Genomic DNA, 27,173 nt, shown 5'->3' with positions numbered 1-27,173 from the left:
ACGACGAGACAGCCTATAGGGAGGAGGTCACAGACCTGAACGTGTGGTGCAAGAACAACAACCTCAACATGATCAAGACAAAGGAGATCATTGTGGCCTACAGGATAAGGAGGACCGAGGACCGCCTCCATTCTTATCGAGCTGCAGAATTGGCATGGATCCTCAAATCCTCAAAAAAGTTTTACAGCTGCACCATCGAGAGCATCACTGCCTGGCACCTGCTCGGCATCTGACCGCAAGGCACTACAGAGGGTAGTGCGTACAGCCCAGTACATCACTGGGGCCAAGCTTCCTGTCATCCAGGACCTCAGTACCGGGTGGTGTCAGAGAAAAGCCCTAAAAATGTATTTGACTCCAGTCACCCTAGTCATAGACTGTTCTCTTTGGTACTGCACGACAAGCGGTATCGGAGCTCCAAGTCTAAGTCCAAGAGGCTTCTAAACAGCTTCTACCCCCAAGCCATAAGACTCCTGAACATCTAATCAAATGGCTACCCAGACTATTCGCATTGCCCCCCCCCCCTTTTACACTGCTGCTACTCTGTTATTATCTATGCATAATCTCTAATAACTCTACATGTACATATTACCTCAATACCGGTGACCCCACACATTGACTCTGTACCGTTATCCCCCTGTATATAGCCTCCACATGGACTCTGTACCGTTATCCCCTGTATATAGCCTCCACATGGACTCTGTACCGTTATCCCCTGTATATAGCCTCCACATGGACTCTGTACCATAATACCCTGTATATAGCCTCCACATGGACTCTGTACCGTAATACCCTGTATATAGCCTCCACGTGGACTCTGTACCGTTATCCCCCTGTATATAGCCTCCACATGGACTCTGTACCATAATACCCTGTATATAGCCTCCACATGGACTCTGTACCGTTATCCCCTGTATATAGCCTCCACATGGACTCTGTACCGTAATACCCTGTATATAGTCTCCACATGGACTCTGTACCATAATACCCTGTATATAGCCTCCACATGGACTCTGTACCGTAATACCCTGTATATAGCCTCCACATGGACTCTGTACCGTTATCCCCTGTATATAGCCTCCACATGGACTCTGTACCGTAATACCCTGTATATAGCCTCCACATGGACTCTGTACCAGTACCCCCTGTATATAGCCTCCACATGGACTCTGTACCGTTATCCCCTGTATATAGCCTCCACATGGACTCTGTACCGTAATACCCTGTATATAGCCTCCACATGGACTCTGTACCAGTACCCCCTGTATATAGCCTCCACATGGACTCTGTACCAGTACCCCCTGTATATAGCCTCCACATGGACTCTGTACCGTAATACCCTGTATATAGCCTCCACATGGACTCTGTACCAGTACCCCCTGTATATAGCCTCCACATGGACTCTGTACCGTTATCCCCTGTATATAGCCTCCACATGGACTCTGTACCGTTATCCCCTGTATATAGCCTCCACATGGACTCTGTACCATAATACCCTGTATATAGCCTCCACATGGACTCTGTACCGTAATACCCTGTATATAGCCTCCACATGGACTCTGTACCGTTATCCCCCTGTATATAGCCTCCACATGGACTCTGTACCGTAACACCCTGTATATAGCCTCCACATGGACTCTGTACCGTTATCCCCTGTATATAGCCTCCACATGGACTCTGTACCAGTACCCCCTGTATATAGCCTCCACATGGACTCTGTACCGTAATACCCTGTATATAGCCTCCACATTGACTCTGTACCGTAACACCCTGTATATAGCCTCCACATGGACTCTGTACCGTAACACCCTGTATATAGCCTCCACATGGACTCTGTACCAGTACCCCCTGTATATAGCCTCCACATTGACTCTGTACCGTAACACCCTGTATATAGCCTCCACATGGACTCTGTACCGTAATACCCTGTATATAGCCTCCACATGGACTCTGTACCGTAATACCCTGTATATAGCCTCCACATGGACTCTGTACCGTTATCCCCTGTATATAGCCTCCACATGGACTCTGTACCGTAATACCCTGTATATAGCCTCCACATGGACTCTGTACCGTAATACCCTGTATATAGCCTCCACATGGACTCTGTACCGTTATCCCCTGTATATAGCCTCCACATGGACTCTGTACCATAATACCCTGTATATAGCCTCCACATGGACTCTGTACCGTAATACCCTGTATATAGCCTCCACATGGACTCTGTACCGTTATCCCCCTGTATATAGCCTCCACATGGACTCTGTACCATAATACCCTGTATATAGCCTCCACATGGACTCTGTACCGTTATCCCCTGTATATAGCCTCCACATGGACTCTGTACCGTAATACCCTGTATATAGTCTCCACATGGACTCTGTACCATAATACCCTGTATATAGCCTCCACATGGACTCTGTACCGTAATACCCTGTATATAGCCTCCACATGGACTCTGTACCGTTATCCCCTGTATATAGCCTCCACATGGACTCTGTACCGTAATACCCTGTATATAGCCTCCACATGGACTCTGTACCAGTACCCCCTGTATATAGCCTCCACATGGACTCTGTACCGTTATCCCCTGTATATAGCCTCCACATGGACTCTGTACCAGTACCCCCTGTATATAGCCTCCACATGGACTCTGTACCAGTACCCCCTGTATATAGCCTCCACATGGACTCTGTACCGTAATACCCTGTATATAGCCTCCACATGGACTCTGTACCAGTACCCCCTGTATATAGCCTCCACATGGACTCTGTACCGTTATCCCCTGTATATAGCCTCCACATGGACTCTGTACCGTTATCCCCTGTATATAGCCTCCACATGGACTCTGTACCATAATACCCTGTATATAGCCTCCACATGGACTCTGTACCGTAATACCCTGTATATAGCCTCCACATGGACTCTGTACCGTTATCCCCCTGTATATAGCCTCCACATGGACTCTGTACCGTAACACCCTGTATATAGCCTCCACATGGACTCTGTACCGTTATCCCCTGTATATAGCCTCCACATGGACTCTGTACCAGTACCCCCTGTATATAGCCTCCACATGGACTCTGTACCGTAATACCCTGTATATAGCCTCCACATTGACTCTGTACCGTAACACCCTGTATATAGCCTCCACATGGACTCTGTACCGTAACACCCTGTATATAGCCTCCACATGGACTCTGTACCAGTACCCCCTGTATATAGCCTCCACATTGACTCTGTACCGTAACACCCTGTATATAGCCTCCACATGGACTCTGTACCGTAATACCCTGTATATAGCCTCCACATGGACTCTGTACCGTAATACCCTGTCTATAGCCTCCACATGGACTCTGTACCGTTATCCCCTGTATATAGCCTCCACATGGACTCTGTACCGTAATACCCTGTATATAGTCTCCACATGGACTCTGTACCGTAATACCCTGTATATAGCCTCCACATGGACTCTGTACCGTAACACCCTGTATATAGCCTCCACATGGACTCTGTACCGTAATACCCTGTATATAGCCTCCACATGGACTCTGTACCGTAACACCCTGTATATAGCCTCCACATGGACTCTGTACCGTTATCCCCTGTATATAGCCTCCACATGGACTCTGTACCAGTACCCCCTGTATATAGCCTCCACATGGACTCTGTACCGTAATACCCTGTATATAGCCTCCACATTGACTCTGTACCGTAACACCCTGTATATAGCCTCCACATGGACTCTGTACCGCTACCCCCTGTATATAGCCTCCACATTGACTCTGTACCGTAACACCCTGTATATAGCCTCCACATGGACTCTGTACCGTAATACCCTGTATATAGCCTCCACATTGACTCTGTACCGTAACACCCTGTATATAGCCTCCACATGGACTCTGTACCGTAATACCCTGTATATAGCCTCCACATGGACTCTGTACCGTAATACCCTGTATATAGCCTCCACATGGACTCTGTACCGTTATCCCCTGTATATAGCCTCCACATGGACTCTGTACCGTAATACCCTGTATATAGCCTCCACATGGACTCTGTACCGTAATACCCTGTATATAGCCTCCACATGGACTCTGTACCGTAATACCCTGTATATAGCCTCCACATGGACTCTGTACCGTAACACCCTGTATATAGTCTCCACATTGACTCTGTACCGTAATACCCTGTATATAGCCTCCACATGGACTCTGTACCGTAACACCCTGTATATAGTCTCCACATTGACTCTGTACCGTAATACCCTGTATATAGCCTCCACATGGACTCTGTACCGTAATACCCTGTATATAGCCTCCACATGGACTCTGTACCACTACCCCCTGTATATAGCCTCCACATTGACTCTGTACCGTAACACCCTGTATATAGCCTCCACATGGACTCTGTACCGTAATACCCTGTATATAGCCTCCACATTGACTCTGTACCGTAACACCCTGTATATAGCCTCCACATGGACTCTGTACCGTAATACCCTGTATATAGCCTCCACATGGACTCTGTACCGTAATACCCTGTATATAGCCTCCACATGGACTCTGTACCGTTATCCCCTGTATATAGCCTCCACATGGACTCTGTACCGTAATACCCTGTATATAGCCTCCACATGGACTCTGTACCGTAATACCCTGTATATAGCCTCCACATTGACTCTGTACCGTAACACCCTGTATATAGCCTCCACATGGACTCTGTACCGCTACCCCCTGTATATAGCCTCCACATTGACTCTGTACCGTAACACCCTGTATATAGCCTCCACATGGACTCTGTACCGTAATACCCTGTATATAGCCTCCACATTGACTCTGTACCGTAACACCCTGTATATAGCCTCCACATGGACTCTGTACCGTAATACCCTGTATATAGCCTCCACATGGACTCTGTACCGTAATACCCTGTATATAGCCTCCACATGGACTCTGTACCGTTATCCCTGTATATAGCCTCCACATGGACTCTGTACCGTAATACCCTGTATATAGCCTCCACATGGACTCTGTACCGTAATACCCTGTATATAGCCTCCACATGGACTCTGTACCGTAATACCCTGTATATAGCCTCCACATGGACTCTGTACCGTAACACCCTGTATATAGTCTCCACATTGACTCTGTACCGTAATACCCTGTATATAGCCTCCACATGGACTCTGTACCGTAACACCCTGTATATAGTCTCCACATTGACTCTGTACCGTAATACCCTGTATATAGCCTCCACATGGACTCTGTACCGTAATACCCTGTATATAGCCTCCACATGGACTCTGTACCACTACCCCCTGTATATAGCCTCCACATTGACTCTGTACCGTAACACCCTGTATATAGCCTCCACATGGACTCTGTACCGTAATACCCTGTATATAGCCTCCACATTGACTCTGTACCGTAACACCCTGTATATAGCCTCCACATGGACTCTGTACCGTAATACCCTGTATATAGCCTCCACATGGACTCTGTACCGTAATACCCTGTATATAGCCTCCACATGGACTCTGTACCGTTATCCCCTGTATATAGCCTCCACATGGACTCTGTACCGTAATACCCTGTATATAGCCTCCACATGGACTCTGTACCGTAATACCCTGTATATAGCCTCCACATGGACTCTGTACCGTAATACCCTGTATATAGCCTCCACATGGACTCTGTACCGTAACACCCTGTATATAGTCTCCACATTGACTCTGTACCGTAATACCCTGTATATAGTCTCCACATTGACTCTGTACCGTAACACCCTGTATATAGCCTCCACATGGACTCTGTACCGTAACACCCTGTATATAGCCTCCACATTGACTCTGTACCGTAATACCCTGTATATAGCCTCCACATGGACTCTGTACCGTAACACCCTGTATATAGCCTCCACATGGACTCTGTACCGTAATACCCTGTATATAGCCTCCACATGGACTCTGTACCGTAATACCCTGTATATAGCCTCCACATGGACTCTGTACCGTAACACCCTGTATATAGCCTCCACATGGACTCTGTACCGTAATACCCTGTATATAGCCTCCACATGGACTCTGTACCAGTACCCCCTGTATATAGCCTCCACATGGACTCTGTACCGTAACACCCTGTATATAGCCTCCACATGGACTCTGTACCGTAATACCCTGTATATAGCCTCCACATGGACTCTGTACCGTAACACCCTGTATATAGCCTCCACATGGACTCTGTACCGTAATACCCTGTATATAGCCTCCACATGGACTCTGTACCGTAACACCCTGTATATAGCCTCCACATGGACTCTGTACCGTAATACCCTGTATATAGCCTCCACATTGACTCTGTACCGTAACACCCTGTATATAGCCTCCACATTGACTCTGTACCGGTACCCCCTGTATATAGCCTCCACATTGACTCTGTACCAGTACCCCCTGTATATAGCCTCCACATTGACTCTGTACCAGTACCCCCTGTATATAGCCTCCACATTGACTCTGTACCGTAACACCCTGTATATAGCCTCCACATTGACTCTGTACCGTAACACCCTGTATATAGCCTCCACATTGACTCTGTACCGTAACACCCTGTATATAGTCTCCACATTGACTCTGTACCGGTACCCCCTGTATATAGCCTCCACATTGACTCTGTACCAGTACCCCCTGTATATAGCCTCCACATTGACTCTGTACCGGTACCCCCTGTATATAGCCTCTACATTGACTCTGTACCAGTACCCCCTGTATATAGCCTCCACATTGACTCTGTACCAGTACCCCCTGTATATAGCCTCCACATTGACTCTGTACCGTAACACCCTGTATATAGCCTCCACATTGACTCTGTACCGTAACACCCTGTATATAGCCTCCACATTGACTCTGTACCGTAACACCCTGTATATAGTCTCCACATTGACTCTGTACCGGTAACCCCCTGTATATAGCCTCCACATTGACTCTGTACCGTAATACCCTGTATATAGCCTCCACATTGGACTCTGTACCGTAACACCCTGTATATAGCCTCCACATGGACTCTGTACCATAATACCCTGTATATAGCCTCCATATGGACTCTGTACCGTAATACCCTGTATATAGCCTCCACATGGACTCTGTACCGTTATCCCCCTGTATATAGCCTCCACATGGACTCTGTACCATAATACCCTGTATATAGCCTCCACATGGACTCTGTACCGTTATCCCCTGTATATAGCCTCCACATGGACTCTGTACCGTAATACCCTGTATATAGTCTCCACATGGACTCTGTACCATAATACCCTGTATATAGCCTCCACATGGACTCTGTACCGTAATACCCTGTATATAGCCTCCACATGGACTCTGTACCGTTATCCCCTGTATATAGCCTCCACATGGACTCTGTACCGTAATACCCTGTATATAGCCTCCACATGGACTCTGTACCAGTACCCCCTGTATATAGCCTCCACATGGACTCTGTACCATTATCCCCTGTATATAGCCTCCACATGGACTCTGTACCGTAATACCCTGTATATAGCCTCCACATTGACTCTGTACCGTACCCCCTGTATATAGCCTCCACATGGACTCTGTACCAGTACCCCCTGTATATAGCCTCCACATGGACTCTGTACCGTAATACCCTGTATATAGCCTCCACATGGACTCTGTACCGTACCCCCTGTATATAGCCTCCACATGGACTCTGTACCGTTATCCCCTGTATATAGCCTCCACATGGACTCTGTACCGTAATACCCTGTATATAGCCTCCACATGGACTCTGTACCGTAATACCCTGTATATAGCCTCCACATGGACTCTGTACCGTAACACCCTGTATATAGCCTCCACATTGACTCTGTACCGTAATACCCTGTATATAGCCTCCACATGGACTCTGTACCGTAACACCCTGTATATAGCCTCCACATTGACTCTGTACCGTATCCCCTGTATATAGCCTCCACATGGACTCTGTACCGTACCCCCTGTATATAGCCTCCACATGGACTCTGTACCGTAATACCCTGTATATAGCCTCCACATTGACTCTGTACCGTAACACCCTGTATATAGCCTCCACATGGACTCTGTACCGTAACACCCTGTATATAGCCTCCACATTGACTCTGTACCAGTACCCCCTGTATATAGCCTCCACATTGACTCTGTACCGTAATACCCTGTATATAGCCTCCACATGGACTCTGTACCGTAATACCCTGTATATAGCCTCCACATGGACTCTGTACCGTAATACCCTGTATATAGCCTCCACATGGACTCTGTACCGTATCCCCTGTATATAGCCTCCACATGGACTCTGTACCGTAATACCCTGTATATAGCCTCCACATGGACTCTGTACCGTAATACCCTGTATATAGCCTCCACATGGACTCTGTACCGTAACACCCTGTATATAGCCTCCACATGGACTCTGTACCGTAATACCCTGTATATAGCCTCCACATGGACTCTGTACCGTAATACCCTGTATATAGCCTCCACATTGACTCTGTACCGTTATACCCTGTATATAGCCTCCACATTGACTCTGTACCGTACCCCTGTATATAGCCTCCACATGGACTCTGTACCGTAATACCCTGTATATAGCCTCCACATTGACTCTGTACCGTAATACCCTGTATATAGCCTCCACATGGACTCTGTACCGCTACCCCCTGTATATAGCCTCCACATTGACTCTGTACCGTAACACCCTGTATATAGCCTCCACATGGACTCTGTACCGTAATACCCTGTATATAGCCTCCACATTGACTCTGTACCGTAACACCCTGTATATAGCCTCCACATGGACTCTGTACCGTAATACCCTGTATATAGCCTCCACATGGACTCTGTACCGTATACCCTGTATATAGCCTCCACATGGACTCTGTACCGTATCCCCTGTATATAGCCTCCACATGGACTCTGTACCGTAATACCCTGTATATAGCCTCCACATGGACTCTGTACCGTAATACCCTGTATATAGCCTCCACATGGAACTCTTGTACAGTATACCCCTGTTAGTATAGCCTCCACATGGACTCTGTACCGTAACACCCTGTATATAGCCTCCACATTGGACTCTGTACCGTAATACCCTTGTATATAGCCTCCACATGGACTCTGTACCCCAAACACACGTAACACCCTAGTATATAGCCTCCACATTGACTCTGTACCGTAATACCCTGTATATAGCCTCCACATGGACTCTGTACCGTCAATACCCTGTATTTAGCCTCCACATGGACTCTGTACCACTAACCACCCTGTGATATAGCCTCCACATTGACTCTGTACCGTAAACCCTGTATATAGCCATACCTCCACATGGACTCTGTACCGTATACCCTGTATATAGTCTCCACATTGACTCTGTACCGGTAATACCCTGATAATAGCCTCCACATGGACTCTGTACCGTAATACCATGTATAGCCTCCACAATGGACTTCGTACCGTAAGACCTGATATATAGCCTCCACCTTGACTCTGTCAACCGGTATCCCCCTGTCATATAGCCTCCACATGGACTTCTGTACCCAGTACCACTGTATATAGCCTCGCAAAATGGGACTCGTACCGTAATACCCTGTAATATAGTCTCCACATGGACTCTGTACCCGTAATACCCGGTATAGAGCCCCACATGGACTCTGTACCGTTAACACCCTTGTATAATAGTCTTCCACATGTGACTCTGTACCGTAATACCCCTGTATATAAGCCTCCACATGGACGTCTGTAAGCGTAATCAACCCTGTATATTAGTCTCCACATGGAACTCTGTAAACCGTAATACCCTGTAGAATATAAGTCTCCACATTGACTCTGTACCGTAACACCCTGTATATAGCCTCCACATGGACTCTGTACCGTATACCCTGTATATAGCCTCCACATTGACTCTGTACCGTAATACCCTGTATATAGCCTCCACATGGACTCTGTACCGTAACACCCTGTATATAGCCTCCACATGGACTCTGTACCGTAATACCCTGTATATAGCCTCACACATGGACTCTGGTACCGTAATACCCTGTATATAGCCTCCACATGGACTCTGTACCGTAACACCCTGTATATAGCCTCCACATTGACTCTGTACCGTAATACCCTGTATATAGCCTCCAATTGACTCTGTACCAGTAAACCCCTGTATATAGCCTCCACATGGACTCTGTACCGTAACACCCTGTATATAGCCTCCACATGCGACTCTGTACCGTAATACCCTGTATATAGCCTCCACATGGACTCTGTACCGTAACACCCTGTATATAGCCTCCACATGGACTCTGTACCGTAACACCCTGTATATAGCCTCCACATGGACTCTGTACCGTAATACCCTGTATATAGCCTCCACATGGACTCTGTACCGTAACACCCTGTATATAGCCTCCACATGGACTCTGTTACCGTATACCCTGTATATAGCCTCCACATGGACTCTGTACCGGTAACACCCTGTATATAGCCTCCACATTGGACTCTGTACCGTAATACCCTGTATATAGCCTCCACATGGACTCTGTACCGTAATACCCTGTATATAGCCTCCACATTGACTCTGTACCGTAATACCCTGTATATAGCCTCCACATTGACTCTGTACCGTAATACCCTGTATATAGCCTCCACATTGACTCTGTACCGTAATACCCTGTATATAGCCTCCACATTGACTCTGTACCGTAACACCCTGTATATAGCCTCCACATTGACTCTGTACCGGTACCCTGTATATAGCCTCCACATTGACTCTGTACCGTACCCCTGTATATAGCCTCCACATTGACTCTGTACCGTACCCCTGTATATAGCCTCCACATTGACTCTGTACCGTAACACCCTGTATATAGCCTCCACATTGACTCTGTACCGTAACACCCTGTATATAGCCTCCACATTGACTCTGTACCGTAACACCCTGTATATAGCCTCCACATTGACTCTGTACCGTACCCCTGTATATAGCCTCCACATTGACTCTGTACCAGTACCCCCTGTATATAGCCTCCACATTGACTCTGTACCGTAACACCCTGTATATAGCCTCCACATTGACTCTGTACCGTAATACCCTGTATATAGCCTCCACATTGACTCTGTACCGATAACACCCTGTATATAGTCTCCACATGGACTCTGTACCGTAATACCCTGTATATAGCCTCCACATTGACTATGTACCGTAATTACCCTGTATATAGCCTCCACATGGACTCTGTACCAGTACCCCCTGTATATAGCCTCCACATGGACTCTGTACCGTAACACCCTGTATATAGCCTCCACATGGACTCTGTACCGTAATACCCTGTATATAGCCTCCACATGGACTCTGTACCGTAACACCCTGTATATAGCCTCCACATGGACTCTGTACCGTAATACCCTGTATATAGCCTCCACATGGACTCTGTACCGTAACACCCTGTATATAGCCTCCACATGGACTCTGTACCGTAATACCCTGTATATAGCCTCCACATTGACTCTGTACCGTAATACCCTGTATATAGCCTCCACATTGACTCTGTACCGTAATACCCTGTAATAGTCTCCACATTGACTCTGTACCGTAATACCCTGTATATAGCCTCCACATGGACTCTGTACCGTAATACCCTGTATATAGCCTCCACATTGACTCTGTACCGTAACACCCTGTATATAGCCTCCACATTGACTCTGTACCGGTACCCCCTGTATATAGCCTCCACATTGACTCTGTACCAGTACCCCCTGTATATAGCCTCCACATTGACTCTGTACCAGTACCCCCTGTATATAGCCTCCACATTGACTCTGTACCGTAACACCCTGTATATAGCCTCCACATTGACTCTGTACCGTAACACCCTGTATATAGCCTCCACATTGACTCTGTACCGTAACACCCTGTATATAGTCTCCACATTGACTCTGTACCGGTACCCCCTGTATATAGCCTCCACATTGACTCTGTACCAGTACCCCCTGTATATAGCCTCCACATTGACTCTGTACCGTAACACCCTGTATATAGTCTCCACATTGACTCTGTACCGTAATACCCTGTATATAGTCTCCACATTGACTCTGTACCGTAACACCCTGTATATAGTCTCCACATGGACTCTGTACCGTAATACCCTGTATATAGCCTCCACATTGGACTCTGTACCGTAATACCCTGTATATAGCCTCCACATTGACTCTGTACCGTAACACCCTGTATATGCCTCCACATGGACTCTGTACCGTAATACCCTGTATATAGCCTCCACATGACTCTGTACCGTAACACCCTGTATATAGCCTCCACATTGACTCTGTACCGTAACACCCTGTATATAGCCTCCACATTGACTCTGTACCGTAATACCCTGTATATAGCCTCCACATTGACTCTGTACCGTAACACCCTGTATATAGCCTCCACATGGACTCTGTACCGGTACGTCCTGTATATAGTCTCCACATGGACTCTGTACCGTAATACCCTGTATATAGCCTCCACATGGACTCTGTACCGTAACACCCTGTATATAGCCTCCACATGGACTCTGTACCGTAATACCCTGTATATAGCCTCCACATGGACTCTGTACCATAATACCCTGTATATAGCCTCCACATTGACTCTGTACCGTAACACCCTGTATATAGCCTCCACATTGACTCTGTACCGTAACACCCTGTATATAGCCTCCACATGGACTCTGTACCGTAATACCCTGTATATAGCCTCCACATTGACTCTGTACCGTAATACCCTGTATATAGCCTCCACATGGACTCTGTACCGTAACACCCTGTATATAGCCTCCACATGGACTCTGTACCGTAACCACCCTGTATATAGCCTCCACATGGACTCTGTACCGTAATACCCTGTATATAGCCTCCACATTGACTCTGTACCGTAAACACCCTGTATATAGCCTCCACATTGACTCTGTACCGTAATACCCTGTATATAGCCTCCACATGGACTCTGTTACCGTAATACCCTGTATATAGCCTCCACATTGACTCTGTACCGTAACACCCTGTATATAGTCTCCACATTGACTCTGTACCGTAACACCCTGTATATAGCCTCCACATGGACTCTGTACCGTAATACCCTGTATATAGCCTCCACATTGACTCTGTACCGTAACACCCTGTATATAGTCTCCACATGGACTCTGTACCGTAACACCCTGTATATAGCCTCCACATTGACTCTGTACCGTAACACCCTGTATATAGCCTCCACATTGACTCTGTACCGTAACACCCTGTATATAGTCTCCACATTGACTCTGTACCGGTACCCCCTGTATATAGCCTCCACATTGACTCTGTACCAGTACCCCCTGTATATAGCCTCCACATTGACTCTGTACCGTAAACACCCTGTATATAGTCTCCACATTGACTCTGTACCGTAATACCCTGTATATAGTCTCCACATTGACTCTGTACCGTAACACCCTGTATATAGTCTCCACATGACTCTGTACCGTAATACCCTGTATATAGCCTCCACATTGACTCTGTACCGTAATACCCTGTATATAGCCTCCACATTGACTCTGTACCGTAACACCCTGTATATAGCCTCCACATGGACTCTGTACCGTAATACCCTGTATATAGCCTCCACATGGACTCTGTACCGTAACACCCTGTATATAGCCTCCACATTGACTCTGTACCGTAACACCCTGTATATAGCCTCCACATTGACTCTGTACCGTAATACCCTGTATATAGCCTCCACATTGACTCTGTACCGTAACACCCTGTATATAGCCTCCACATGGACTCTGTACCGGTACGTCCTGTATATAGTCTCCACATGGACTCTGTACCGTAATACCCTGTATATAGCCTCCACATGGACTCTGTACCGTAACACCCTGTATATAGCCTCCACATGGACTCTGTACCGTAATACCCTGTATATAGCCTCCACATGGACTCTGTACCATAATACCCTGTATATAGCCTCCACATTGACTCTGTACCGTAACACCCTGTATATAGCCTCCACATTGACTCTGTACCGTAACACCCTGTATATAGCCTCCACATGGACTCTGTACCGTAATACCCTGTATATAGCCTCCACATTGACTCTGTACCGTAATACCCTGTATATAGCCTCCACATGGACTCTGTACCGTAACACCCTGTATATAGCCTCCACATGGACTCTGTACCGTAACACCCTGTATATAGCCTCCACATTGACTCTGTACCGTAATACCCTGTATATAGCCTCCACATTGACTCTGTACCGTAACACCCTGTATATAGCCTCCACATTGACTCTGTACCGTAATACCCTGTATATAGCCTCCACATGGACTCTGTACCGTAATACCCTGTATATAGCCTCCACATTGACTCTGTACCGTAACACCCTGTATATAGTCTCCACATTGACTCTGTACCGTAACACCCTGTATATAGCCTCCACATGGACTCTGTACCGTAATACCCTGTATATAGCCTCCACATTGACTCTGTACCGTAACACCCTGTATATAGTCTCCACATGGACTCTGTACCGTAACACCCTGTATATAGCCTCCACATTGACTCTGTACCGTAACACCCTGTATATAGCCTCCACATTGACTCTGTACCGTAATACCCTGTATATAGCCTCCACATTGACTCTGTACCGTAATACCCTGTATATAGCCTCCACATTGACTCTGTACCAGTACCACCTGTATATAGCCTCCACATTGACTCTGTACCATAATACCCTGTATATAGCCTCCACATGGACTCTGTACCGTAATACCCTGTATATAGCCTCCACATTGACTCTGTACCGTAATACCCTGTATATAGCCTCCACATGGACTCTGTACCGTAATACCCTGTATATAGCCTCCACATTGACTCTGTACCGTAATACCCTGTATATAGCCTCCACATTGACTCTGTACCGTAATACCCTGTATATAGTCTCCACATTGACTCTGTACCGTAATACCCTGTATATAGCCTCCACATGGACTCTGTACCGTAATACCCTGTATATAGTCTCCACATTGACTCTGTACCGTAATACCCTGTATATAGCCTCCACATTGACTCTGTACCGTAATACCCTGTATATAGCCTCCACATGGACTCTGTACCGTAACACCCTGTATATAGCCTCCACATGGACTCTGTACCGTAATACCCTGTATATAGCCTCCACATGGACTCTGTACCGTAATACCCTGTATATAGCCTCCACATGGACTCTGTACCGTAATACCCTGTATATAGCCTCCACATGGACTCTGTACCGTAATACCCTGTATATAGCCTCCACATCGACTCTGTACCGTAATACCCTGTATATAGCCTCCACATTGACTCTGTACCGTAATACCCTGTATATAGCCTCCACATTGACTCTGTACCGTAATACCCTGTATATAGCCTCCACATTGACTCTGTACCGTAACACCCTGTATATAGTCTCCACATTGACTCTGTACCGTAATACCCTGTATATAGCCTCCACATGGACTCTGTACCGTAATACCCTGTATATAGCCTCCACATTGACTCTGTACCGTAACACCCTGTATATAGCCTCCACATGGACTCTGTACCGTAATACCCTGTATATAGCCTCCACATTGACTCTGTACCGTAATACCCTGTATATAGCCTCCACATTGACTCTGTACCGTAATACCCTGTATATAGCCTCCACATTGACTCTGTACCGTAATACCCTGTATATAGTCTCACTATTGTTATTTTATTGCTGCTCTTTAATTACTTTTATTTCTTATTTTCTTTAGGTATTTTTCTTAAAACTGTATTGTTGGTTAAGGGCTTGTAAGTCAGCATTTCCCTGTATTGTTGGTTAAGGGCTTGTAAGTCAGCATTTCCCTGTATTGTTGGTTAAGGGCTTGTAAGTCAGCATTTCCCTGTATTGTTGGTTAAGGGCTTGTAAGTCAGCATTTCCCTGTATTGTTGGTTAAGGGCTTGTAAGTCAGCATTTCCCTGTATTGTTGGTTAAGGGCTTGTAAGTCAGCATTTCCCTGTATTGTTGGTTAAGGGCTTGTAAGTCAGCATTTCCCTGTATTGTTGGTTAAGGGCTTGTAAGTCAGCATTTCCCTGTATTGTTGTATTCGGTGACAAATACAATTTGATTTGGTTTGAAATGGTTTCAAGAAGAATGGAAAAAAATCCAACCTAAAACATAGAGACACAGAAAATCTGAGCCTTCACTACGGTGAATCACTACAACAATAAAGATATAGACTACGGAAAAAGAAAGAACAGCACGTCAGAAATCAGCTCAGTGTCATTTAAGAATCCATAGAATCTAATCACTTCTGGGAAAATTGGAAAAACACTGAATAAACAACAACAGGAAGAGTTATCTATCCAAAACAAAGATGTATGGATAAATCACTTCTCCAATCTGATTGGCTCTGTAACAAAGAACAAACAGCAACAACATATACATGATAAAATACACATTTTAGAATCAGCTATTAAAGACGACCAGAACACACTGGATTCCAGAACACACTGGATTCCAGAACACACTGGATTCTCCAATTATATTGAATGAGCTACAGGACAAAATACAAAACCCTCCAACCCAAAAAGGCCTGTGGGGTTGATGTATCCTAAATGAAATAATAAAATATTCAGACCACACATTCCAATTGACTATAGTTAAACTCTTTAACATCATCCTTAGCTCTGGCATCTTCCCCAATATTTGGACCCAAGAACCCCAATCCACAAAAGTGGAGACAAATCTGACCTCCATAACTACCGTTGGATATGCGTCAACAGCAACCTTGGCAAAATCGTCTGCATTATCATTAATAGCAGACTTGTACATTTCCTCAGTGAAAACAATGTACTGAGCAAATGTCAAATTGGCTTTTTACCAAATTACCGTACGACAGACCGTGTATTTTCCCTGCACACCCTAATTGGCAAACAAACAAAGGCAAAGTGTTTTTATGTTGATTTCTAAAAAGCTTTTGACTCAGTTTGGCATTAGCATATGACGTTAAAAAATCCATATACACAAACAACAAGTGTGCGGTTAAAATTGGCAAAACAATTTTTTCATTGTTTATTTCACTTTAGTTTATTACCTATTTCACATGCTTTGGCAATGTAAACATATGTTTCCCATGTCAATAAAGCCCTTTGAATTGAGACCGAGAGAGAGAGAGAGAGAGAGAGAGAGAGAGAGAGAGAGAGAGAGACAGAACAGAGAGACAGAGACATAGACAGAGAGAGACAGAGACAGAGACAGAGAGAGAGAGAGAGAGAGAGAGACAGAGACAGAGAGAGAGAGAGAGAGAGAGATTGAGAGAGAGACAGAGAGAGAGAGAGAGAGAGAGAGAGAGAGAGAGAGAGAGAGAGACAGAGAGAGAGAGAGAGAGAGAGAGAGAGAGAGAGAGAGATAGCTTCTTTGGGCAGTGGCAGTAAGAGTGTTTGTCTGTTTGTCCAAATCCTTCAGCTGATCTGTGTGTCAGTCTAATTTGCTTATCTCTCTCCGCACTGTGTGTCAGTCTAATTTGCCTATCTCTTTGCGCACTGTGTCCATTCATTCTCAGTCTCCATTCGTTCTCTCTCTTATCTCCCTCCCTCCCCTCCTTCGTTTAATTCTCTGCCGATGCCTGGCTCTCTGACCTACGTGGTCTTCTGTGGCTCTGCTCACCTCCAGCCCTACTGTACCTCTCACCCCTAATGAGGATCTTGGCCAGTGGTGCTTTCAGCATGGGGTCCGTCCTAAATCACTACACAGTATCTTCCATCTAATTGTGGCCCAGAAAACAGTGTGTGTGTGTGTGTTGTGTGTGTGTGTGTGTTTTGGCCATATGGGCTGTGTACATGGGGATCTACACTATCTGCCATCTGAATGTGGTCTGGGAAAACAGAGGAGAGGCAGCAGAGAGGATGTGTAGTACGTCTCTTCCCTTCCTCATCAGGGGAATAACATCCACTTGTCAGGCCTGCAGTGTGTGTGTGGAACTGGTGTAAATTGGCTAGCTAGTTAGCGGTGTGCGCTTGTAGCATTTCAATCTCTCTGAGACCTTGAAGTAGTTGTTTCCCTTTGCTCTGCCCTCGGCTTCTCTGGAGTGACGATAATTAGGTAAGATAGGTAAGAAATTATTTTTTATATAAAATGCAGCATTAAACCTTTTACAATGTCTCTGCATCCAAGGTTCACAAATTGAGACTCCTGGATGACTAAGTGTGGTCTTTCACGGTTTGGTATTGAGTCTGGAAATACAAAATAAACATCTCCACTGTCTCTCCTGGTCAGTGTGGTAATCTTGATGACTAAGTGTGGTCTTTCACGGTTTGGTATTGAGTCTGGAAATAAAAAATAAACATCTCCACAGTCTCTCCTGCTGCGCTGCGGCTGTGACACAGCATTTTAATCAAGAGTGTTGTCCCCACTATGGCAGATTTCCCGTTTCCCAATTTCCATGGTTGTATTTGAATTCATCTCTGAGGATTACCCACTATGCATTGAACCCAATTTAAAGTCAAGCTGACTGAGAGAATTACAAATTGGCTCTGGAGAGAGAACTTACATGTGTTGATTTCTATGCACACTTTCCTGTTCAGATGGGATGGGATCTCTCCTGGTCTGATAAACATCGCTGTAGCTTTGACACCTTCCACCATAGATGGAATCTCTCCTGGTCTGATAAACATCGCTGTAGCTTTGACACCTTCCACCGTAGATGAGGAAGTGTGACATCAGCAGATACGGTGGACTGAGACCAATCCTAGCGTAAACTGACAGGCGAAAACATGCGAATATATTGATAAAAGTCACCTCGTCCTAGAGAGATTTACATGGTTATCAAAATGTCACGCCAGGGTGAGCCTACACGAAACTAAGCCCTTATTTTAAGTGTTTCTAAAAATCGCCATTTGAGAGCTAGGTTTTATGGGTATTATGACTCATACTGTGGTACTCTACAGGGTGCCATTTGAGAGCTAGGTTTTTATGGGTATTACGACTCATACTGTGGTACTCTATAGGGTGCCGTTTGAGATGCACATTATAGGTGTGAATTGAATATGTGCCCAGAGATAATCGTCCTTTTCTTCTGTGACCTGTCCACTGTGATTAATGACACAACAGAGAAAAATACCGCCTCGGTTTGATTGCGGGGTCTTTTTATTATTTTTGCCAGCCTGGTTAAAAATAAATACTCTTAATGATCGGCCCCTTTTTTTTTTTCAATTTTTCGCCAAATCTAACTGCCTGTAGCTCAGGCCCTGAAGCAAGGATATGCATTTTCTTGGTACCATTTGAAAGGAAACACTTTGAAGTTTGTGGAAATGTGAAAGGAATGTAGGAGAAAGAAACACAATAGATCTGGTAAAAGATAATACAAAGAAACAAATAACTTTTTATCATCTTTGAAATGCAAGAGAAAGGCCATAATGTATTATTCCAGCCCAGGTGCAATTTAGATTTTGGCCACTAGATGGCAGCAGGGTATGTGCAAAGTTTATACTGATCCAATGAACCATTGCATTTCTGTTCAAAATGTTCTATCAAGTCTGCCCAAATGTGCCTAATTTGTTTATTAATAACTTTTCATGTTCAAAACTGTGCACTCTCCTCAAACAATAGCATGGTATTATTTCACTGTAATAGCTACTGTAAATTGGACAGTGCTCTTAGATGAACAAGAATTTAAGCTTTATACCAATATCAGATATGTCTTTGCAGGTTTTGGAGGAGAGATGACTGATTGTTGGTCAATACATATGGACCTCCCTCTCTGTCCTCTCTCATTTTTCACCCCCCCCCCCCTCCTCGGTCTCTCTCCCACTATTCCACATCTCTCTCTCCCACCCACTATTACACATCTCTCTCTCCCACCCACTATTCCACATCTCTCTCTATTTGTCTCTCTCCTCTTCCTCCGTCCCCCTCTCTTTCTCTCTATTTGTCTCTCCTCTTCCTCCGTCCCCCCTCTCTCTTTCTCTCTATTTGTCTCTCTCCTCTTCCTCCGCCCTACTCTCTCTTTCTCTCTATTTGTCTCTCATCTTCCTCTGCCCCCTCTCTCTTTCTCTCTATTTGTCTCTCTCCTCTTCCTCTGCCCCCCCTCTCTCTTTCTCTCTATTTGTCTCTCCTCTTCCTCCGCCCCCCTCTCTCTTTCTCTCTATTTGTCTCTCCTCTTCCTCCGCCCCCCTCTCTCTTTCTCTCTATTTGTCTCTCCTCTTCCTCTGCCCCCTCTCTCTTTCTCTCTATTTGTCTCTCTCCTCTTCCTCTGCCCCCCCTCTCTCTTTCTCTCTATTTGTCTCTCCTCTTCCTCCGCCCCCTCTCTCTTTCTCTCTATTTGTCTCTCTCCTTCTACCCCCTCCTCTGTCTCACCCCTCTATCTTTCCCCCTACCCCATCTCCCCCTTCTCTGCCAACCCCCCTCTCTCCCCCTCCTCCCTACAGGTGTTGTGTATGATCACGGCTCCCGTCACCATGATCTTGTCGTCGCAGCAGGACGCCTCGTTTGCCTTCGCCTCCCTGGCCATCGTCTTCTCCGTCTACATCACCCTGGTGGTGCTCTTCGTCCCCAAGGTAGAATATGTCTCTGTGTTACCATAGCAGCTTCAGTCAGTAACTACAGTATGTCTCTGTGTTACCATAGCAGCTTCAGTCAGTAGCTACAGTATGTCTCTGTGTTACCATAGCAGCTTCAGTCAGTAACTACAGTATGTCTCTGTGTTACCATAGCAGCCTCAGTCAGTAACTACAGTATGTCTCTGTGTTACCATAGCAGCCTCAGTCAGTAACTACAGTATGTCTCTGTGTTACCATAGCAGCTTCAGTCAGTAACTACAGTATGTCTCTGTGTTACCATAGCAACTTCAGTCAGTAACTACAGTATGTCTCTGTGTTACCATAGCAGCTTCAGTCAGTAACTACAGTATGTCTCTGTGTTACCATAGCAGCTTCAGTCAGTAACTACAGTTTGTCTCTGTGTTACCATAGCAACTTCAGTCAGTAACTACAGTATGTCTGCTACTGTGCCGGTGTTAACATTTTGGGGATTATATTCTATAGTAGAAAATTCAAAGTGCTGGTACTCCGTACCGGTGAGCAACAGGTCAATTCATTGTATGTTTCTGATGTACTGTAGATGTTTCAGTACAGAATGTTTATCTCTATGGTGATACTGTAGATGTTCCAGTACAGAATGTTTATCTCTATGGTGATACTGTCGATGTTCCAGTACAGAATGTTTATCTCTATGGTGATACTGTAGATGTTTCAGTACAGAATGTTTATCTCCATGGTGATACTGTAGATGTTTCAGTACAGATTGTTTATCTCTATGGTGATACTGTAGATGTTTCAGTACAGATTGTTTATCTCTATGGTGATACTGTAGATGTTTCAGTACAGATTGTTTATCTCTATGGTGATACTGTAGATGTTTCAGTACAGATTGTTTATCTCCATGGTGATACTGTAGATGTTTCAGTACGGAATGTTTATCTCTATGGTGGTACTGTAGATGCGTCGTCTGATCACCCGAGGGGAGTGGCAGTCAGACACCCAGGAGACCATGAAGACACAGGGCTCATCCACCAACAACAACGATGAGGAGAAGTCCAGACAGCTGGAGAGAGAGAACAAGGAACTACAGAAGATCATTCAGGAGGTACAGGTTCTGTTCTGTTATGCAGTAGGTATAGCATCTGTTCCTAATGCAGTGATATTATGCAGTAGATATAGCATCTGTTCCTAATGCAGTGATATTATGCAGTAGGTATAGCATCTGTTCCTAATGCAGTGATATTATGCAGTAGGTATAGCATCTGTTCCTAATGCAGTGATAATATGCAGTAGGTATAACATCTGTATCTAATGCAGTTATGTTATGCAGTAATCTGTCTAAGATGCACTATAGGCACATCTCTCTCCACTGACTCCCGCCAATTCCTGCATACTTATTAATTCTTTGTGTCAATTGTTTTACAATGTTGATCAATTTCCAGTTTTTACATTTTTTATTTCACCTTTATTTAACCAGGTTGGCTAGTTGAGAACAAGTTCTCATTTACAACTGCGACCTGGCCAAGATAAAGCATAGCAATTCGACACATACAACAACACAAGAGTCACACAGGGAATAAACAAAACATACAGTCAATAATACAGTAGAGAAAAAAGAAAACAAAATGTCTATATACAGTGAGTGCAAATGAGGTAAGATAAGGGAGTTAAGGCAATGAATAGGCCAAGGTGGCAAAGTAATTACAATATAGCAATTAAACACTGGAATGGTAGATGTGCAGTAAATATATACCTAGCGCTCTAATGTTTGGTTACGGAAACTTCATTTCTGTTTAGTCATTAAGTATATGTATTACTACGTTCATACCGTTCTCATTCTCCTAGTTGGAAATGTCGTTTCGGAGAGCTCGCTAGTTGGAAATGTCGTTCGGAGGGCTCACTGGCTGGAATTGTCGTTCGGAGAGCTCGCTGGCTGGAAATGTCGTTCGGAGAGCTCGCTAGCTGGTAAATGTCGTTCGGAGGGCTCGCTAGCTGGAAATGTCGTTCGGAGAGCTCGCTAGCTGGAAATGTCATTCGGATAGCTCGCTAGCTGGAAATGTCGTTCGTATAGCTCGCTAGCTGGAAATGTCGTTCGGAGAGCTCGCTAGCTGGAAATGTCGTTCGGAGAGCTCGATAGCTGGAAATGTAGTTTGGAGCGCTCGCTAGCTGGAAATGTTGTTTGGAGAGCTCGCTGGCTGGAAATGTCGTTCGGAGAGCTCGATAGCTGGAAATGTAGTTTTGAGCGCTCGCCAGCTGGAAATGTCGTTTGGAGAGCTCGGTAGCTGGAAATGTCGTTCGGAGAGCTCGGTAGCTGGAAATGTCGTTTTGGAGAGCTCACTAGCTGGAAATGTTGTTCGGAGAGCTCGCTAGCTTGAAATGTCGTTTGGAGAGCTCGCTAGCTGGAAATGTCATTCGGAGAGCTCGATAGCTGGAAATATTGTTTGGAGAGCTCGATAGCTAGAAATGTCGTTCGGAGAGCTCGATAGCTGGAAATGTCATTCGGAGAGCTCGATAGCTGGAAATGTCATTCGGAGAGCTCGATAGCTGAAAATGTCATTCGGAGAGCTCGCTGGCTGGAAATGTAGTTTGAAGAGCTCGATAGCTAGAAATGTCATTTGGAGAGCTCGATAGCTGGAAATGTCATTTGGAGAGCTCGATAGCTGAAAATGTCATTCGGAGAGCTCGCTGGCTGGAAATGTAGTTTGAAGAGCTCGATAGCTGGAAATGTCATTTGGAGAGCTCGATAGCTGGAAATGTCGTTCGGAGGGCTCGCTAGCTGATAAGGAGATTTGGTTTATTTATTTGCATTTACCAGTTTTCTGTCAATTTGATCGTTGTCTTGTATGGAGCACATCAGGTTTCTCTCTGTCTTGTTAATGTAGAGTGAACGTGCATGTTTGAACGCCCATAAATGTACCTGGCCTGCATGCCCGGATAGGTGTGGTTTATGCTATTTAAGTTCCTGTTTGGGCATTTTGTTTGAGGATTCGTTTGAGGAGGTTGTATCCGAGCTTGGTAGACCCCACCTGTGCTTTTCTAATTAAGACATGAGAGGCTTTTTCAGACATTTGTAAAAAAGTTATATATTTTGTATCACCATCATCACCAGCGCTGTGTAAATAAATCCCAACAGTCATTTACACCTCTACCTGCCTCCTGCTGACTCTGTGTCCTTACGACTGCTTGAAGATCCCTATTCTACATGTAGGTGTATAGGATCTAATCCCATCACATGGTCAGGGAAAAACTCCTGGCCCTAGTTTATTTTTTAAATATATATAAAAAAATGTTTATTTAGAGTGTGGATCTGCTTTAATATTGCAGATTGTTGCATCCATCAATGTAATTGTCTGCATCATTTAAAATCCCCCATATTTTGTTTTGGTAAATATATATATATATATATATATATATATATATATAAACTCAGCAAAAAAAGAAACGTCCCTTTTTCAGGACCCTGTCTATCTAAGATAATTTGCAAAAATCAGAATAACTTCACAGATCTTCATTGTAAAGGGTTTAAAAACTGTTTCCAATGCTTGTTCAATGAACCATAAACAATTCATGAACATGCACCTGTGGAACGGTCGTTAAGACACTAACAGCTTACAGACGGTAGTCAATTAAGGTCACAGTTATGAAAACTTAGGACACTAAAGAGGCCTTTCTACTGACTCTGAAAAACACCAAAAGAAAGATGCCCAGGGTCCCTGCTCATCTGCGTGAACGTGCCTTAGGCATGCTGCGAGGAGGCATGAGGACTGCAGATGTGGCCAGGGCAATAAATGTCAATGTCCGTACTGTGAGACGCCTAAGACATCGCTACACGGAGACAGGATGGACAGCTGATCGTCCTCGCAGTGCAGACCACGTGTAACAACACCTGCACAGGATCGATACATCCGAACATAACACCTGCAGGACAGGTACAGGATGGAAACAACAACTGCCTGAGTTACACCAGGAACGCACAATCCCTCCATCAGTGCTCAGACTGTCTGCAATAGGCTGAGAGAGGCTGGACTGAGGGCTTGTAGGCCTGTTGTAAGGCAGGTCCTCACCAGACAACACCGGCAACAACGTCGCCTATGGGCACAAACCCACTGTCGCTGGACCAGACAGGACTGGCAAAAAGTGCTCTTCACTGACAAGTCGCGGTCTTGTCTCACCAGGGGTGATGGTCGGATTCGCATTTATCGTCGTAGGAATGAGCGTTACACCGAGGCCTGTACTCTGGAGCGGGATTGATTTGGAGGTGGATGGTCCGTCATGGTCTGGGGCGGTGTGTCACAGCATCATCGGACTGAGCCTGTTGTCATTACAGGCAATCTCAACGCTGTGCGTTACAGGGAAGACATCCTCCTCCCTCATGTGGTACCCTTCCTGCAGGCTCATCCTGACATGACCCTCCAGCATGACATTGCTACCAGCCATACTGCCCGTTCTGTGCGCGATTTCCTGCAAGACAGGAATGTCAGTGTTCTGCCATGGCCAACGAAGGGCCCGGATCTCAATCCCATTGAGCACGTCTGGGACCTGTTGGATCGAAGGGTGAGGGCTAGGGCCATTCCCCCCCAGAAATGTACGGGATCTTGCAGGTGCCTTGATGGAAGACTGGGGTAACATCTCACAGCAAGAACTGGCAAACCTGTTGCAGTCCATGAGTAGGAGATGCACTGCATTACTTAATGCAGCTGGTGGCCACACCAGATACTGACTGTTACTTTTGATTTTGACCCCCACCCCTTTGTTCAGGGACACATAATTCAATTTCTGTGAGTCACATGTCTGTGGAACTTGTTCAGTTTATGTCTCAGTTGGTGAATCTTATCGTCATACAAACATATGTATATATACTGTATATAAACAATAACACTTAGTATTCTACTTCCAGTTTATACATACTATACACATTTTTACAGACTATTTTACAATAGTTATATTTTGTTTGTTTTTAATCCTTCCTCTATTTCTGATGTCCGTCCGGTTCTATTTGTAACTGTGCTATTTCACGACATTTCTGAACCTATATACATTTTACAAACCCCATATGTTTAACATAGCTTATCTTGTTGTTATTAGTCCCACCCTGCAGCTCCATTCAACCCCTCCCATCTATCTCTCAACACCATCTGTTTTGGTTTTCTATTTGCCATGTATGTTTCAACTGTGCTGTGATGTTTCTAAACCTTTCTATTCTCATAGTTTCTACAGATTGTAAAATAAAGAAACATTTTTGCTAAAATAATTATTATATTATTGATCGATTGACTATGGCTTTTCAAATCACCCAGTATTGCCATCTGCAGGGTTAGGTCTAGGTAAATGTTGCAATTCTTCAGCCATTCCTGAACCTGTGACCAAAAACAAGCTACTTATGGACTCCTGTCCCTAGTTAAAGGATTGCAGGTTAGCACTTATTTGAATAACTCGTGTACTGGAGGCAGCTCTACAGAGTGGTCACTAGCTGGTACAGCCACAAAGTCATACAATCTTTTTTTTTTATAGCCAATTTTGACTTTGCAGCTGGCCCATCTAGCAGAAACCTTTCAATGATGCCTCCAGGGAAAGATTCATGACAATAAACATCAACCTGCTAAAGGATAGGTGATCATTCACTTTGAATATAACACTTTCTCTCTCTCTCTCTCTCTCTCTCTCTCTCTCTCTCTCTCTCTCTCTCTCTCTCTCTCTCTCTCTCTCTCTCTCTCTGCCTCGCCCTCTGTCCCTCTCTCTCTCTCTCTCTCTCTCTCTCTCTCTGCCTCTCCCTCGCTCTCTGTCCCTCTCTCTCTCTCTCTCTCTCTCTCTCTCTGTCTCTCTCTCTCTCTCTCTCTCTCTCTCTTTCTCTCTCTCTCATTCACAGAAAGAAGAGAGGGTGTCAGAGCTACGAAACCAGCTGGTGGAGCGACAAGCCCTCCGCTCCCGAAGACGACCCTCCACAGCCAACCAGAACCACAGCACACCCCTTCTCCCCATCCCCTCGAACAACGACCCCAAATCCCTCATCCCCCCACCGGGGTACCCCAACCCCGCCTCAGACAACCACTCCCTCCCTCCATCATTCTCCAACTCCTCCAACCTCTATCAGCCCGATGGGAAGATCAGTAGAAACAACTGCCACACCAGCCGGCTACAGCTCCTCTACAAGTAGAGCGAGAAGATCTGAAGGAGAGATGAGTAAATGGGGCGAGCGGGGTAAGAGATGGGGTAGCTTTTAGAGGAAGCGTGTGAACGGAGTGAGCATCAAGAAGCAAATGTGAGTGGGAGTGAGCGAATGAGTATGAGTCAGAGAAAGTATGTTTAGTGAACAAGAGGAGGTAGGGAGGGAGGTAGGGAGGGAGGGGAATAGGTAGGGAGGGAGGGAGGGAGGTAGGGAGGGAGGGGGATAGGTAGGGAGGGAGGTAGGGAGGGAGGGAGGTAGGGAGGTAGGGAGGGAGGGGGATAGGGAGGGAGGGAGGTAGGGTGCTTAGTGATGAGTAAGGCAGTGATCAGAGGAGCAACGGGAGTCAAACGGGTATGAGATTCATTGAATGAGAGAGATCAGAGAGAGAGAGAACAGACA

The 27,173-nt window shown here is 45.4% G+C and overlaps 1 protein-coding gene across 1 annotated transcript in view; it reads left to right on the top strand.

The window, feature by feature from the left end:
- Positions 1 to 26,943, top strand: part of LOC109885529 (gamma-aminobutyric acid type B receptor subunit 1) — a 165,722-nt gene extending 138,779 nt beyond the window's left edge. Inside the window, exons 15-17 of the mRNA XM_031794948.1 lie at positions 20,498 to 20,626; positions 21,567 to 21,713; positions 26,475 to 26,943. Coding sequence (XP_031650808.1) covers positions 20,498 to 20,626; positions 21,567 to 21,713; positions 26,475 to 26,762 — 564 coding nt within the window. The 3' untranslated portion in view covers positions 26,763 to 26,943. The remainder of the gene's footprint in view (positions 1 to 20,497; positions 20,627 to 21,566; positions 21,714 to 26,474) is intronic.
- The last annotated feature ends 230 nt before the right edge of the window (positions 26,944 to 27,173 follow it).

This window comes from Oncorhynchus kisutch, linkage group LG17 (assembly GCF_002021735.2).
Source record: "Oncorhynchus kisutch isolate 150728-3 linkage group LG17, Okis_V2, whole genome shotgun sequence".
NCBI classification, from domain to species: Eukaryota; Metazoa; Chordata; class Actinopteri; order Salmoniformes; family Salmonidae; genus Oncorhynchus; species Oncorhynchus kisutch.
Note: the sequence above shows the minus strand (reverse complement) of the source record. Positions and strands in the feature narration are given on the sequence as shown.